Here is a 16569-nt window from a genome sequence, read left to right as displayed (position 1 = left end):
TGAGCGCTTCTGGGCACAGGAAGAAGTGAGGACCAATCCACTCACAAAGGAAGAAAGGGAATGTGAAGAACACTTTCAGAGGCACACCACTCGCGAAGAAACGGGACGTTTCGTGGTTAAACTGCCCCTTCGTTCCAATCGGAGCAACCTAGGAGACTCACTGGACACTGCTAAGAAACTTTTCCATTACTTGGAGAGAGGACTGGAAAGACAGCTTGCACTGAAGGAGGAATATACTAACTTCATGCAAGAATATCGCCAACTGGAACACATGGAGGAAGTCGAAGCCCCAATTCAAAGTCAAGGATCCTACTACTTGCCCCATCATGCTGTTGTAAAGAAAGGTAGCACTACGACGAAGGTTAGGGTAGTCTGATGCGTCGTCTAAAACTACAACGTCAGTATCTCTTAATGACATCATGATGGTCGGACCCACAGTACAAGAAGATCTGTTCTCCATGGTCCTTCGGTTTCGTACCCACAAGTACGTCATAACTGCAGATATCGAGAAAATGTATCGCCAGATCAACGTCCATCCTGAAGACCGCGATTCACAGAGAATTGTATGGCGCAGTTCACGCCATCAACCGCTGAAAACCTATAGGCTTACAACGGTGACCTATGGAACAGCAGCAGCTCCGTCCTTAGCAACTAGATGTCTGATTCAGTTGGCAAGGAAAGAGCAACGAAGATTTCCACGAGCCTGTGGAGTTGTGACACGTGATTTTTATGTTGATGACCTGCTGACTGGAACGAACTCTATCCGAGATGCCCATCAGTTACAGGCGGAACTGACTTCGATTCTAAACACAGCAGGATTTAGGAAACGGCGTGCTAATCACCCTTACATATTGGCATCCATTCCTTTAGAATTGGAAGAAAATCAGGTCTCTTGTAATTTAAATTTTGGAGATGTAGTGGAAACACTTGGTATTCTCTGGCACCCTGTTGAAGATATATTCAAGTTCGGAGTTACATCGACTAAGGATGCTCCTCCACAGTGGACTAAACGCACCATTCTAGCTACTGTAGCAGCCATATTTGATCCTCTGGGATTACTTGGTCCAGTTATTGTACGATGCAAACTCTTCATCCAAACACTTTGGCAACAACAAGTAGACTGGGATGAGTCCCTCCCCAACCAAATTTAAATTCATGAATAAACACCCACAAATACTTATCTGCACTGAGTAACATCGTCATACCAAGGAGAGTCACATGCAACGGAGCAATGGTACGCCTGGAGCTACATGGTTTCTCGGACGCATCGGAGAAAGCGTATGACACCTGTATTTTCCTGCGGTGCGTTAGTATCAAAGGTGATGTTACCGTCTCCCTGTTGACTGCTAAGTTGAGAGTGGCACCTCTAAAGCAAATCTCGTTACCTCGGCTGGAGCTGTGGTTCTGTATTATTGAGCCGATTGATGGATAAGGTGTTTGTAGCTATCAACAGGAGAATTCATGCTCGATATTACTGGACGGACTCTACGATAGTTCTAGCTTGAATAGCAGGTTCACCCAATTCTTGGAAGACTTTTGTGGCTAACAGGGTGTCAGAAATACAGGACTTGTCAAGAGTAGAGGACTGGAAACACATTCCCTCACAAGACAATCCCGCAGACTGTATTTCAAGAGGACTTGAACCACAGGAACTTGAGACAATGCTGCTATGGTGGGCGGGACCTAGTTGGTTTCAGAATCATACATCAACTTGGCCAGTCTTAAAGGAAACCATCTCTAACATACCAGAAGAGCGAGCGCCAGCTACATGCCTCGTGACAGTTAACCATGATCTGGACAACTACCTTAGACGCTTTTCCAGTTGGTCTAGACTGCAACGAGTGACAGCCTATTTGCTTAGATTTATTCAAAATCTTCGAAGTAATGTTACTGAGAGGCGTCATGGGCCATTGACCACGGCTGAGTTACGTGATTCCTTGAAGGTTGTCGTCGGCATGTCGCAACGTTCCACCTTTGCGCAAGAACTACATAACCTGCAACAGGAGAAAACGATCCCATCTGAAAGCAAACTTATGGCGCTCCATCCTTTTCTTGACAGCGCCCATTTGATTAGGGTGGGCGGTAGACTTGAAAACTCTTCAGCCCCCTACGACCAGAAACATCCCTTCATATTGCTTCTCAAACACCATATCACCAAACTCATCATCCTGCATGAACATCATAGGCTTTTACTCGCGGGAAGTCTGTTGGTGTTAGCTTCTCTCAGAGATTCTGGTTCACTAATGGAAAATCTATCATTAGACAGGTCATTCACAACTGTCTCACTTGTTTCAAGTTAAAGGCAACCACGGCAAACCAACTCAAGGGTCAGCCAGCCCCAGCAAGGGTTAACTCCAGTGAACCATTTTCCAACTGTGGAGTTGAGTATGGAGGTCTCTTGTATGTCAAGCATGGCACCCCTAGGAGCAGGACACGAACCAAATGTTACATTGCCCTCTTCGTGTTTATGGCCACGAAAGCAGTTCATCTCGAGCTTGTTAGCAGTCTATCTACTGAGGCATTCATTGCAGCTCTACGGAGGTTCATCTCACTACGTGGACGATGCAGCAAGATCTTTAGTGATAACGGAACCTGCTTCGTTGGATCAATGAGAAAGCTGAAGGAGTTGCAGCACCTGACGAAGTCCCGCAGTCATCAGTCTGCTGTTAAGGAGTTTGCATCCAACGAAGGTATTGACTGGCACTTCATTCCACCTCATGCTCCCCATTTTGGAGGTCTTCGGGAAGCAAGAATCAAGTTAGTGAAGAATCACCGCAAGAGGGCCGCCGGAGACACATTTCTCACCTTTGAAGAAATGTACACCTTTTTAACTTAGATCGAAGCGTGCTTAAACACCCGACCAATATCCCCCTTACCCAACAATCCTGATGAATTTTCCTTCCTCACTCCTGGACATTTTTTGATTGGTGAATGACTCTCATCCTTTCCTGAATCAGACTGTCTTACTACTTCAATTTCATATGTATCCAGATGGCAGCTAGTTCAGCGGTGTCGACAGCAAATATGGAAGCGATGGTCATGTGACTATCTCTCTCAATTACAGCAGCGAATCAAATGGCACAACCCCAAGACCAACGTCCAGACAGGAACACTTGTCGTTATCAAGGAGGACAATCTTCCACCCCTTATGTGGCAGACTGGCATCATAGAGAAGGTTCATCCTGTTCGTGTGGTGTCTGTGCGCACTGCCAAGGGAACCTACCAACGACCAGTGATCAAGATATGCCTGTTTCCTACCTACTGACCCATGAGGCACCCATTATTTGTGGACGTGTAGTTGAGTGTTTTTTGTGCTATCGATTCATATGTCAATGTATCTTTTGTTATACTACAGCATCAGATGACTGAACTATGCAGAGTTTACAGTGCGATTGTTTTCCTTTTTTTCGTTTTAGTGACTTGCAATGTACATACTCCTTTGTGTGTCAATTTGTTCATTCATTTGTAGTTTGTAGTCCAAATTAGGTGGGCGGCATGTTTGGTTACTTAGCTCTATTTATTTCACCTGACGACATGTGGGACAGTGGCAGCACTGGTCAAGAACTCGTAGGGGAAGAGAGTGGCATGACGGGAGGAAGAGGGTGGAGGGGAAGAGAGTGGCATGACGGGAGGAAGAGGGTAAATGGAGAAGCTGGACTAGGCACGCGTGTTGGCTTGATGTATTTGTTAGTTTTAAGTGATCTATAGTGTCAAATAAACATTGGATCAAGTGCAACATTGGTTTATTCCTGACCTTGAACTCAGCTGTGATGAACACGGTGATTCCCACTGCACGATTCGGTACAAGTGTACATTTTTTGGTCTTTAACTTGACAAGAAGAACATCTCCGACACAAATATTACTGCCAACACATTTAATGTTCCACCTTCCCTTCAAAAAGACCACCATCGGCAAAAGGACTAACTCCTGATTCTTCACTTAAGTTACCATCAAAATCACTTTCTGAGCGTTCTTCAGCCATCTTTCTTTTTATAATTTTTTCATGATTTTGTCATCTAATCTTTACATGCTGCCTTTGGTACTTCGGTAAACCTTCTTGTTTCTAGCTCTGCTGTCGGTATGTTGTGCGTTTTCTCTCTTTCTCTCCAAGATGCGTCCGTTGAAATGCATGTTGAAGCACTTCTCCTTGGTTTTCCACTAAGTTTACAAAGCTCAGTTTTTTGGGAATGACCTGACTTGTTCTGGAGTGAATGAGTGATTCTGGTTAGCAATAGTGGTGATTGGGAATTAGAAGTGGCGGGAGCAAAAATGTACAGACAGCAAAGCGTATCCGGGTTTGTTAATAACTAAAGAAAATAAAGCAACAAATTAGCTGACAAGACAACAGGACTTGTACAAATTTGCCTTTTTTTTTATAATTCCTAGTTTCAAGCAGCTGAAATGGAATTAAAATGTAATACTTTCTCTACAAATTGCGGGGCAACTGTCCTCCCTCCGCCCCCTCTAATCGCCGCCACTGCTGGTTAGGCCTACCTGTCAAACAAAACAGTTTCTGGTAGGTATTGGTCTATTGGTAGAGGTTGCTGGATGAAACAAGTCATAATCACCTGTCTCAATTTCTTCAACTACGAATGTGGCCTTCTTTGACTGCTTATATATTGCATAGGAAATGCCGGATGATCTGCTTAGAAAGTCATCCTTAGAGAAATTTCCAAGGGTTGAAGGTTATGGGTATTTTGTGGTGGAAATCTCATTAGTACTATTTCATTTTCTCAGCAATATAAAATAAGATCTAAGCTAATACGCGGTTTGTGATTGTCAGTACCAGCCTTCTTGAATCCAATGATAATATTCTAATTATTAAATGCCCTTTGAAATGAGTGTGTATGCGTGAGTAATTTATTGAGCATTACGGGCTTTTCGACCAAATACATGTTCCCAATACCAATTCACAGAAAACAGAAGGGGCCACTAAAACTAACACTGAACAATAATAAACAGAATCTACTAAGCGGCCTCTTACATAGGCGGATGACCAGTCCACATGTAAGGGCCACCCCTACATCTAACTTAACCCTATAATCCTAACATTAACTTGGTGGCCCCCTACAACTACTGTCCGGCCGTGCCATCCCCAGCTGGTGAGAGGAGGAGTCGCCCTCACAGGGATGACACGACCGGCCCTGTCACATGGGGCCCCAAAACTAGACCCCAACATACCCTATCAGCTGACAATGCTAATTCCTCACCATTCCTTTTGCGGCAGGCCCCATGTGGGCGGAAATCCAGCTCTTCATGTTCCCCGCCTCCCTCTCTCCTTTCTCGACATGTCTTGGCGATTCTTTCACCGACTCTCTACAAAGATTTGGGATAGGTCCGCCTTATCCCGTCCTCTTTCGGTTATGTCCTGCCCTCCACACTCCCATTTCTCTCTACCACCTCTTGCCTTACATAATTACTAATTTACATCTACTCTCAACCTCTCACTACCAAAGTAAAGTCTAGCATTCCAAAACTCTTTTCATCTTGAGTTAGTCCCCAGGGTCGAGTGTATCCACACTAATATAATTGGTTACAGACGATCCTCAAGGAGCCCAACGTCCCTATCTACTCCAGCCTGGCTGAGTCAGCTAGTCAGCTATTACTTCCAAACTATACACACTTCGTACCTGACTTACTCTATGGCGTCAGCTGACTCAGTCATAGTTGTTCTACTGTTGCTGAGTGCGTGCCCTCTTTACTTCTCAACTTGCTGTCTAAACATATCTTATTTCACTTATCTACATATCAAATAACCACTTGCAAGTCCTTTTTTAAAATCAAGTCCACAACTGGGTCCACACCACCGAAACTGTTTTTAGAACACCTTGTAAATTTATATACTCACTTCTTTTAACTTATTTTCACATAAACTTCTGACCGCCCATAGATGCTTATTCAAGTCCCCTCCTCTTTCCCATTCTGAAATCACCCACCCTAAGTGGCAAATGGTAATTCACTGATCATTTCAAAATAAGCAATGTATCTACGATCTCTTTTCATGTAATCACAGGCCGAAACGTCCCACAGGGCCTCATACCTTCCGTAAGACCTCCAGAATTATCATCTTATCACAGGACATGTTCATTAGTATGTTCTGCAGAAACGATTAGCATTTCAGCCACTTACGTGAAGCATGTATCATGTTGCGTAGTAGGCACTGGGTCGTCCGTGGGCACCGATAGCTTGTTCCAGGAGTTGCGGCATCATCGCGTTTAAGGCGCGAATGACATCCTGGGGTATAGCCATCCATGCTGGATTCATCTGGTTCCACAGTTCACCTTTGGTGGTTGTCATTGTGTCACAGCGCCGCACCCGTCGCTTCACCACATCCCACACACATTCGATTGGCGATAAGTCCGGTGATCGGGCGCGCCAGGGCAACAGTCTGACATCCTGTGACACCAAGAAGGCACGTGTTCGTGCAGCAACATGTCGCGCATTGTCCTACTGAAATATGGCGTCTGGCGTGTCGTGCAGAAAGGGTATGGCTACGGGTCGCAGGAACCATTCACGTAGGTCAAACTGGCCACAGTGCCCTGAACACGCACTAACTGTGCACCCCATACCATAAGACCTTGAGATGGCGCTGTATGTCTTGTGCGAATGCAGTCAGTGTGATGCTTCTCCCCCTGTCTGTGGCCATCATTTTCAAACAGAATTGGGATTCGTCCGAAAACACTATATGCTGCCATTCCTGTCCTCAGTGACGTCGTTCCATACACCATTGTAGTCTAGCATGTTTCTGCACATTAGTCAAAGGCAGGCGGAGAAGTGGACGACGCGTCGGTAACCCAGACCGTAATAAACGGCAACGGTCTGTTACTCCTGGTAGTGTACGATGTGCTACACTGTTCCACTATTGCGCCAGAACCGAGAAGGACGCAGATCTGTCCTGCAATGTCATTCGGATGAGGTGTCGATCTTCTCGGGGGGTGGTCTGGGTGGTGCGAGCAGGCCCATCTCGTCGTGTTCTGCCTTCTGTGAACCATTCCGTACACACCCGTTGCACTGCCGACACACTTCGTCTCACACGAGCAGCTATTTCCCGGATGGATGCATCACGTTCTCTCATGTTAATAATGCGCCCTCTTTCAAACTCACTCATTTGACAATACTGTTCTCGCATACATCTGCGAGGCATCCTGCACGTGTACTCAAGTCACACTGATCCATTGCCTTCAGTTTATAGCGACAACGAGAGCCGCAGGCACATTTTACCAGTCGGTGTCGGTGCGCCGAGGTATCGATGTGGACGTTGAACCTGAGGGAGATTATGAACTTCCTATCTCTAGTCTCTCAAGGTGTTCTGGTTTTTATGAACATGAGTATATGATAGTAGGAAGGAAGAGGGTGTAATCCGGTGCCTGAACATGCCTGATCCTGTCGAATAGCAGTAAGGAGTCGCCTGCTCAAGGATTAAAAAATCTTCATCCGACAGACGAATCACCATCAAGTGTCATATGCCGTCACTCCATTTGAACACTGCAGAGAGGTTTGGAATTGAATCCAGGCTTTTGGCACGCAATCTACTGATACGAATTAGGTACCGCCGCCTCTCCTACCTGCCGGCCAATATTCAGATGGTGATTTTTTACCAACAGGATTCGAACCTCTCAACCGCGGTGTCTGACCTTATAGACTTGACGCCTTAACGATCATGGTCACCAGGCGCGCTGTTATTTGACTAAGTGATATTCCTAAATAAACAGCTTGCTGTTCTGTTTTACTGTGGGGCTGTCCGTCTATTCTAGTAGAATCTCACCGTTTGTGATTCTAGTTTTATTATATGTGATAGGAAGTTGTTGGCGAAGCGTTTTCTTATGTGCAACGGTGATTTTTCCTTATGATACATTTATCATGTTAAATTACCGCCGTTGGTATAAAATGTACGTGAAATTTTCGGTTTCGCCAGTACCAACGGCCCTGCTACTTCGGCCGCCATGTTGATTTTATGTTACGGTCTGAGTATTGGAGTCGGCCTTGGTCTAGGCCAGTTGGGAATTTCTTTATTGGCGGCGAATTGTACGTTGTAGACAGACACACTTACGGCTAGATAGTTCAACCCATGCCCGTGCACTCCACAACGGTTTGAGGAATAGCCTACGTAGTGCAATGAACATGCTTCTAAGTTACATATTAGGGCAATCATCCTCAAAATGTAACACTTTCAGCCCCATGTGTATCAATTTGATACATGGTAAGTTATGAGCTCAGCCCCATGTGTATCAAATTGATACACCGTTAAACCCAGCCAGAAAGTTGATAAATTCACCCACAGCCCAAGGCTTACCATTGCATGAACTCGTTATTCTGGTGGCCTACAGGTGTTTTAAAACAAATAAAAACATTTTCTCATCTTGAACTCTCCTAAATAAGGTGTGAGTCAATAAGATGCACATGGGCTCTGAGTAAGTTATGTATGCACTTTTCGTGTGCGTCATTTTAATACACGCACAAAAATAGTTTAAAAATATTATTTATTAATTTATTTTTATTTCAAACACTTCCATACAGATTTGGATATTGTTTTATGTTACCAGGGTTAGGTTAAGTTACGTTAGAATAGGCGAGGTTAGATTAGGTGACAAGAATTTGAAATTTTAAAAATGGTCACAGGAATCAGCATTAGGCGTAAATACATACAAAACTCAGTAGATTCCTTCAACTGATTTCTTTTACATTTTACTAAGAGCAACATTTTACTTTCTGTTACTTCGCTACATATCTATGTTTCTTGAAAAAACAGTCCATACACATGTACTTGAATTCTGGGCAACCAAAGCACATTGTTCTTACTTGACCAATATACGACCCAGCACCGTCCTGTGGTCTCACAGCCCCAGGGAGAAGACGACACTATGCTATTTCAATGTACGTGTGAATCTGAAAGCCTCACACTTTGAAGAACAAGGCCCTGTCATGTGTGTCAATATGATGCACATGGGGCTGAGCGCCTTACTTGGTGTGTATCAGAATGATTCACATGGGGCTGAGCGCGTGTTAATTAAAACATCGTGGGCTGGGAGGAAATGTGCCTTCCATACCTCTGGGGCTGAAAGTGCTAGGGCAATCATCCTCAAAATGCACAGTGTTACTGAGCTCCCATAAATATCATTCTGCCGTACGTTATGGATGGCAAGCACTTAAAAAGTGTATGAAGAGAATAAGTTCAGTTACAATAGTATGCCAGACCCAAATGCTAAATGACACTGAACAATGTGTGAGGAAAACACTATTCCAGTATTTAGCTGGTGCTGTATTCCTCTTTGTTTTATTTAGTTTTGTTTTTCAGTTATGCTGCCATGCAGAGGTATAATGATGCATTTGATTTTGGTTGACTTCATGCTGTTATCAGTGTATTCACAATACAGGTCTGCATTCCCCTCTGCTGTCGGTCGAGCGAAGGTATCCGTGTAGTTAAGTCACAGAGTACGAAACATACTGAATGGAAAGCTGAGGGTGGCTCATTTGATCAGTACTCAGCCAAAAACAGCGCTGGCCGCCGTGTTGAAACCGAGTAAACGCGAGGCAGACATCAGTGGGGGCACTTCAAGGCAGTCTAGAAATGTAAAATTGATACCGCCAAGATCCCTAGTAAATGTATTAATTTCCAAAACTCTCCTAGGTGGTCAAACCGGTAGGAGTTTGGTGTGTACGTATTTTTTACCCCCAGTAGAAAACGTTATTTCTAAAGTGTTTGTTTATGCGTTTAATGGGCTTTAAAGAATCCTAAAAGTCCAATTAATTGTTAACATCAAACCCTGGCAAACTGTTCAGGGAAATTTTAGAGATATTAGGGAGGTAATCTGTGCTAACAAATGGGAGCCGGTGGGTACCAATGCACATAGATATAACCGTTGCTGAAAAAAGCGTGTCTTTATATTTAAATTGTTTTTGCAATTGGGTGTTGAGCACCATCGATAACATTTTTCTTACATTTATCGTAAAAAATACCGAATTATAAATATTTAAAATTTTAACACCCACAATAAGCTTATATAAAATAAGTGTTCAGTTGATGGTACATACAGCTGTTCACTATTTTACCGAGCGAGTTGGCCGTGTGTTTAGGGTCGCGCAACTGAGAGATTGCATTCGGGAGATAGTGGGTTCGAATCCCACCGTCGGCAGCACTGAAAATAGTCTTCTGTGGGTTTCCATTTTCACGCCAGGCAAATGCTGGGGCTGTACCTTCATTTAAGGCCACGGCCGCTACCTTCCCGATCTTTGCTCATCCTTCCGGCGCCGAAAACCTTTGATGTGTTATTGCGATGATGAACAAGTCTAATTAAATCTCACATGATGCAAAACAAGCGATGACTCGGCAGGTTGTTCGGTTTCAACATGTGTGGCAACAACCGGACTCCGGTTAAGTTAGGCATTGCTTATACCTACTTGCACCAGTTCCGTTTGTCTTTGCTAGTCTATTGGTCAACACTCGTTCTTTTCTGATCCTAATATTATGTTAGGTCTGCAAGACCATTTCCGTTCCTCTCATAATTCTTCACTTTTATTACTCGATACTCTTTCTTCGAGATTACTCCTGTGGACGGGTGCGGTAGAATGCATCCTCAGTATGCCATGCCTGTCGTAAAAGGTGACTAGAAGGGGACTGGGAGGCTTTCATCTTGGGAGCGTGAGTTGGCAACCGCAGGTTCCCTCTCTGGTATTGCTTCCACTTGTATCAGGTTCCTCGCCTCCATCTTTCCTATCCGACCTCGTCAACTCGTTCTTTTCCCACCCTGACGGTACCTACTAGGTTTGCAAGGCCTAGGGAGTGTCATTCATTTTCACGCCCTTCGTGGCCCTTCCCTCTTGCCGATACCTTTTCGAAATATCGGATCTATTCCTTTTTAGTTCTGATTAGTGTTAACACTGCCTTTGCTGGCGAGACTTAGTGTTTACAGTGCACTGTGTCTACTGGTATAGGCAGAACAGATTTGTTATTGACCTGTCTCATCCTTGGAGCCGGGCTGAGTAGCTCAGACGGTAGATAGAGCCAAGCTCCCATCTTTCATCTCTTCTATCCGACCTCCGTTGGTTAACGCTTGTTGTACATGCTAGTTGGCTTGGTTACGGACGCTTAGCTGTGCGCTTGCATTCGGGAGATGGTGGGTTCGAATCCCACTGTCGCTATCCCTCAAGATTGTTTACCGTGGTTTCCCATTTTCACACGAGGCACATTTTAAGGCTGTGTATTTATTAAGGCCACGGCTGCTACATTCCCAACCCTATCCCTTTTCCATCCTTCGATGTTTTAATGCGAAGTTAAACCATTAAGAGCAACAACAACAAAACTTGCCGGGCAGTGTGGCTCAGGCTGTTGAGGCGCTGGCCTTCTGAGCCCAACTTGGTATGTTCGATCTTGACTCAGTCCGGAGGTATTTGAACGTTCTCAAATACGTCAGCCTCACGTCGGTAGATTTACTGGCACGTTGGAACTCCTGCGGGACAGAAATCCGGCAGCTCGGCGTCTCCGAAAACCTTAAAAGTAGGTAGTTGGACGTAAATTCAATAACATTATTATTACTATCTTTAGCATTTACTTTATGAACCTGTCTGAGATATGTGCGATGCTGATAGCGCCATTTCTTGTGCAGCCAGTTCCTGTTATGAATGGTGTGAAAATGTCGCTCATAGGGTTGATTGGTGCGTGCATTTCGGTGGGCTTGGCAGACTGATATGGAATAACAACTTCTGGTTCGGTGAGGAAAGCAAAGGGATACCACCTATTATACCTCTTCAGTGATGCCTACGGCATCTATGACAGCTGATGGTGGAGCTGTTGACGATCAAACCAGCCTTCGGGCTGAATACATACATACATACATACATACATACATAGCATTAACAGAGGATGGTTGCCCAGTTTTATATCCTTTCAAAACAATAATCACCACCACCTTTCTTTGCGATGTTGAAATTCTTCCTCCTCCATGTTCAGATTTTATAAACAGGAGCCGATAACTTAGTTTGTCCCATGGAACAACTGCCACACATCGCGAAATCTTACTTTGTTTATAAGATCGGTGAAACATTGAAAACTATTTAACAGCAAACATTCAAGCTCGTCAGGCTTATTTCAATCACGAAATTATCCAAGCTTCAATATTTTAATATTCGCAGCGAGGAAATTAGACTGTTTCCTCCTCGGAACTCAATTTTTAATGTAAGGTTTAGTTTTAACGGAAATTTATCAATTGTTTTTCGAACATGTTCCGGTTGTACACATATCCTGGCTGTATGTTCATGTGTGTTTTGTACACGTTGAAAACAAGAATTACTGTACGTTGTGAAAGCTATGGCTTTTTTTTTTTTTTTTTTTTCAGTTCCGCTCCTATTTTCGTTAAATTTTCCTGCTTAAAATCATTTATTTTCTTACCTGTTCGTCTTGTGCTGCAGTTCCATGGCTTTCTGTATCTTCACCTCCTGTTAAAAACCAAGAAAACAAATTAGTGAAGTATTTTGTTCTTATTGCATAAACATAACTTATTTCCAGTAAAAGCGTGATTTGTTCTTTATTCGTACATTTCATATAAATCACTGAAGATAATATTTTTTCTCCTCTGCACGAAACTGTAGATTATTGTTATTGAGTCATGTTTTTCTTAGATATGTGTAAAGATAAGTTTAACATTCCTTCTGCAGCATATGAATTACTCGTATGGACTCCTTTTTAAGGATTTCCCATTAACAAAACTGAAAAGGCCAAGTTCTATTACAGACCCATAACCCTGTAGTAATTATCGGTCATAAAGAACTTCCTATGATGATTCCAGAGTACAGAGCAGTGTATGCTGTTGCAGATTCTGGCTGAAAATACGTGTGTTTTACAGTTTTATCGGACATCTGTTTAATAATCAGTATAAATGTTAAATGTATGGTACGCCTCTGAATAGATATGATCTTAAATCCCGCGGGTCCTAAAATGTAGTTGTTTTATAAGCTGAGAATTTTAACACTCTTCTTTCCTGTCCAATATTACGCAGAGGTTTGTTAGGAGAATTTTCTGATAACGCTACAATTTTATCGAGTTTATTTTATAACACGACTCGTTTGCTTATTAATGTAACTCTCCATATCTTTATGCATTATCCCCACGTAAGTCTGTCTGAGAAATGTCTTTAAAAATAGCCAATATTCCTCCCTAACATGTAATTGTCTTCTAAATAAGTGCCTTAGATAAATATTCTGCGTTCTAGTATTCGAGTGTAGCGTTGGTGATATTGATAATGCTCTCATAGGAAAAAGAGCACGAGAAGACCAGTTAAAGTACGTATAGTGTCGAGCCTAATTGACCAGGAAAATTTTGGAAAACGCGAAGATCCAGAAGAAATTAAAAACATTAGTACGCTACGTGTTCATTTAGTTAGAGCACGAAATTCAGGGCTGAAAGCATTCATCTGTAGGAGCAGGCTTATTGTGATATGTGAATCTTGGAGTAGAATGTGGTCAGGTAACCAGCTCCGGGATATGGAACAACGACCAGAAGTATCAGCAACGCGAGAGGTCAGTGTCACACCGGGCCAGGTGGTATCGTTCCGAGCGCTGCGGAAGTAACGGTAGCCATTGCTCTAGCTGTTCGTGACGTCACTGCGCGGACAAGCTACACAGGCGAGTCCCACAGCTTTATTGGAAACGTCAACATTCGAATCAGTCCATCAGAATAACAGTGGGTTAGCACTTAAAATAAATTTAACAGATCACGTGATTTTTTTTTTACGAGAGATTTGTGTTGGTGGAATCACACACAGTGCAATGGTAATTTCCCTTATCTTTAAACTAGAACATAATATGATAACAATTCCACATGAAGTGATGAATACTAGACCAGTACAGTATACACAAGAAAATCATTAATGAAAACAAAACGATAATACAGAGTGGCTAACTAGAAGTTTCAAATCACAGTCCAGTGGTAAGAAAGAATGCAGCGCTTTACATATACGTAGGTCGAGTCATAAGTCATGGCAACTTTTTTTTTCTCGCGAACAGGAGACAACGCGAAAAATCTAAGATATGCATTTGGAAGCGTACGGTATGTAATTGCGTATGATGCCACTAAATGGTGTATATAAACACCAGTGTGGGTCTAAGCATGCCCCCCAGTTCAGTGTGTGAGAGCGTCACAAAATGGAAGTCAACAAGCAGGAGCAACGATCGTATATTAAAATAGCAGTTCTCCGCGGCAGAAATGCACGCCAATGCCATGCAGAGCTGCGAGACTATGATCTAATCCTCAAAGTCAAGAAGCCATTAAGTGGACAACGGTTTACTAACAAAGAGGACATCGTAACAGCATTTCGGAGAGAGGTGTCACACGTTAGCGATACACATGCAGCGAATGGTATTCAGCGCCTGCCCCACCGCTGGCAACGCACAGTGGAAACCTTGGGTGATTATTTCGAAGGTCTGTAACCAGTGGAGACCTGTCCTTTGTACGTAGTCTTGTGTATTTGCTGTCTATACCATAATAAAGCAATGTTTACCAATGGCCTGTGTTCTGTCACTTTTCTACGAGAATCTCCTGAAGTCAGAATTTGTCTTCAGGCACTACGAATAAGTACATGCCCATACAATCAGAATCCATGATGGTCTAATGCAATCCAAAGGAATCCAGCAAACAAACGGAGTACTCCAGGGAGATCCTATAAGCCCCATTATGTTTAACGTACTTACTCATGACGTGATACAAAGGATACAAACAAAAGTGAGGATGTGGCTGTACGCCGATGACATGATCCTGCTCTGAGAAAGAAGAGAGTCCCTGCAAGAAGCCATAAACAAATTGGAAGAGTGGTCCCAAGAAAATGACCTAGTTATAAATAGGGAAAAGACAAAAATAATGAAGTTCAGAAAAGGAGGAAACCTGGCGAACACTGATAGATTCACCTGCGGGGAAGAAGTACTAGAAATAGTCAAAAGCTACAAATACCTAGGACTCACACTGCAAGTGAGAGGACATGCCTTTTCCAAAGGACGTTGAAGACAGAACTGTAAGAGCAACAAAGGCGACTTTCGAGATAAAGAAACTGAATCTATTATCCATCACAACAGCCCTGAGACTATTCGACATAAAGATTGCTCCCATTGCCTCATACGGCATACAGCTTATATGGAACCACCTCACATACTCGAATCTGAAGCGATTAGAGGGAATTAAAACAGCCTACCTGAAAAGAATGCTCTTCGTCTTAAAATACACGCAAAACTGAATAACGTATATCCTGACAGACACAACCTTCTTTATAGAAGACCTGATGAAAGCTCATAATCTGATACCAACACCACAAAGCACCAGATTCCTAGAAGACAGGTGACAGAAAGCGAGGGACATCGATCCCGGACTCCTCACCACCCCAGCGATGACAAGCAACGAATGGAAAAGGGCCAACTGTCAACTGCGCAATTTATATACGAGAGATGCAGCCCACTGACTACATCACCGAATATGTTCAACCAAGGGATACCACAGCCCCACCGACAGATGTCAGTGCACCATATGTGGAGGACCATGCGACATGTATCATATCATTGAGTGCAAAGATAGGACATTGACTTTGTCACACTATGCAAATGATGCTAATTTCGTTTAATTAATTAATACAGTACCTTGTACACAATGTGTTTAATAAATTATATTATTAAAATAAGTACATGCCCTATATTTCCAAATGCATTTCTTAGATTTTCCGTGTTGTCTCCTGTTCGCGAGAAAAAAAAATAGTTGCCATGACTTACGGCTCCACCCCGTAGGGAAGGGGGGGGGGGCAAGACGGGGACATGGGGCTAGACGGGGTGGGGATTTCCTTGTCTCCATGGTGCTGCCACTGGCCTGAAAACGGAAAAAGCTTGAAGGGCAGATGTAGGTTACACAGTTCGTACGACTTCTAGTCATTGTGAGCTGTCGATATGCGTGGAGTGGCCTTTTTACTGTTTCTCACCCCTGTGATCTTATGCATCTGTATCCTTTGGACTTTGATGAGGTAAGCTGGAATTGCAATACATTTGTTCTTGAACACTATCCATTAGACTGTACCTTAATGTATATATATTGAGCTTGTGGAGGTAATTCCTAAATAAATAGATAGTTTTATCCCATTAGTCTCAATATAACATTTGGGGTAAGACGGGGACGTCCCCGTCTTGCCCCAGTCCTAATCTTGCCCTTTAGGATAAATAGTATTTCCCCTAGTATAGGCCAAGGGATCAAATACTGAGTGCAAAGGGTAGTGGATTTCTCAATCAGTCATTACCGACTGCAGTGGCTACGCTGGCTAAAGCGCAGCGATAGGTCATGGGGCAAAGCTCTCTGCTGACTCGGTAGACGCGTGGGTTCGAGCCCCACCGTCGGCTGCCCTTGAAATGGTCTTCCGTGGTTTCCCGTTTACAACACCAGTCAAATGCTGGGACGGTACCTTCTGACAGTCCACGGCCACTTCCTTCCAAACCCTTGCCTAGTTTTATTCATCTTCATCCATTCCATCTCTCATCCCGACGCGCAGGTTGCCCACGGGAGTCGACTTTTAAGTCCTGCACACGGCCTCTCAGGTCACATGAAAAAA

At 43.5% G+C, this 16569-nt stretch overlaps 2 protein-coding genes across 4 annotated transcripts in view; one reads left to right on the top strand and one right to left on the bottom strand.

The window, feature by feature from the left end:
* The window catches only part of LOC136866085 (putative protein FAM10A4), a 405358-nt gene that overhangs the window by 193749 nt on the left and 195040 nt on the right, over nt 1–16569 (top strand). The window lies entirely within an intron of this gene.
* The window catches only part of LOC136866084 (uncharacterized), a 215486-nt gene that overhangs the window by 114929 nt on the left and 83988 nt on the right, over nt 1–16569 (bottom strand). For both annotated transcript variants that reach the window (XM_067142746.2, XM_068226602.1), the window contains exon 3: nt 12387–12433. In XM_067142746.2, coding sequence (XP_066998847.2) covers nt 12387–12433 — 47 coding nt within the window. The remainder of the gene's footprint in view (nt 1–12386; nt 12434–16569) is intronic.

The sequence above is a fragment of the Anabrus simplex genome, chromosome 3, assembly GCF_040414725.1.
Source record: "Anabrus simplex isolate iqAnaSimp1 chromosome 3, ASM4041472v1, whole genome shotgun sequence".
NCBI lineage: Eukaryota > Metazoa > Arthropoda > Insecta > Orthoptera > Tettigoniidae > Anabrus > Anabrus simplex.
Note: the sequence above shows the minus strand (reverse complement) of the source record. Positions and strands in the feature narration are given on the sequence as shown.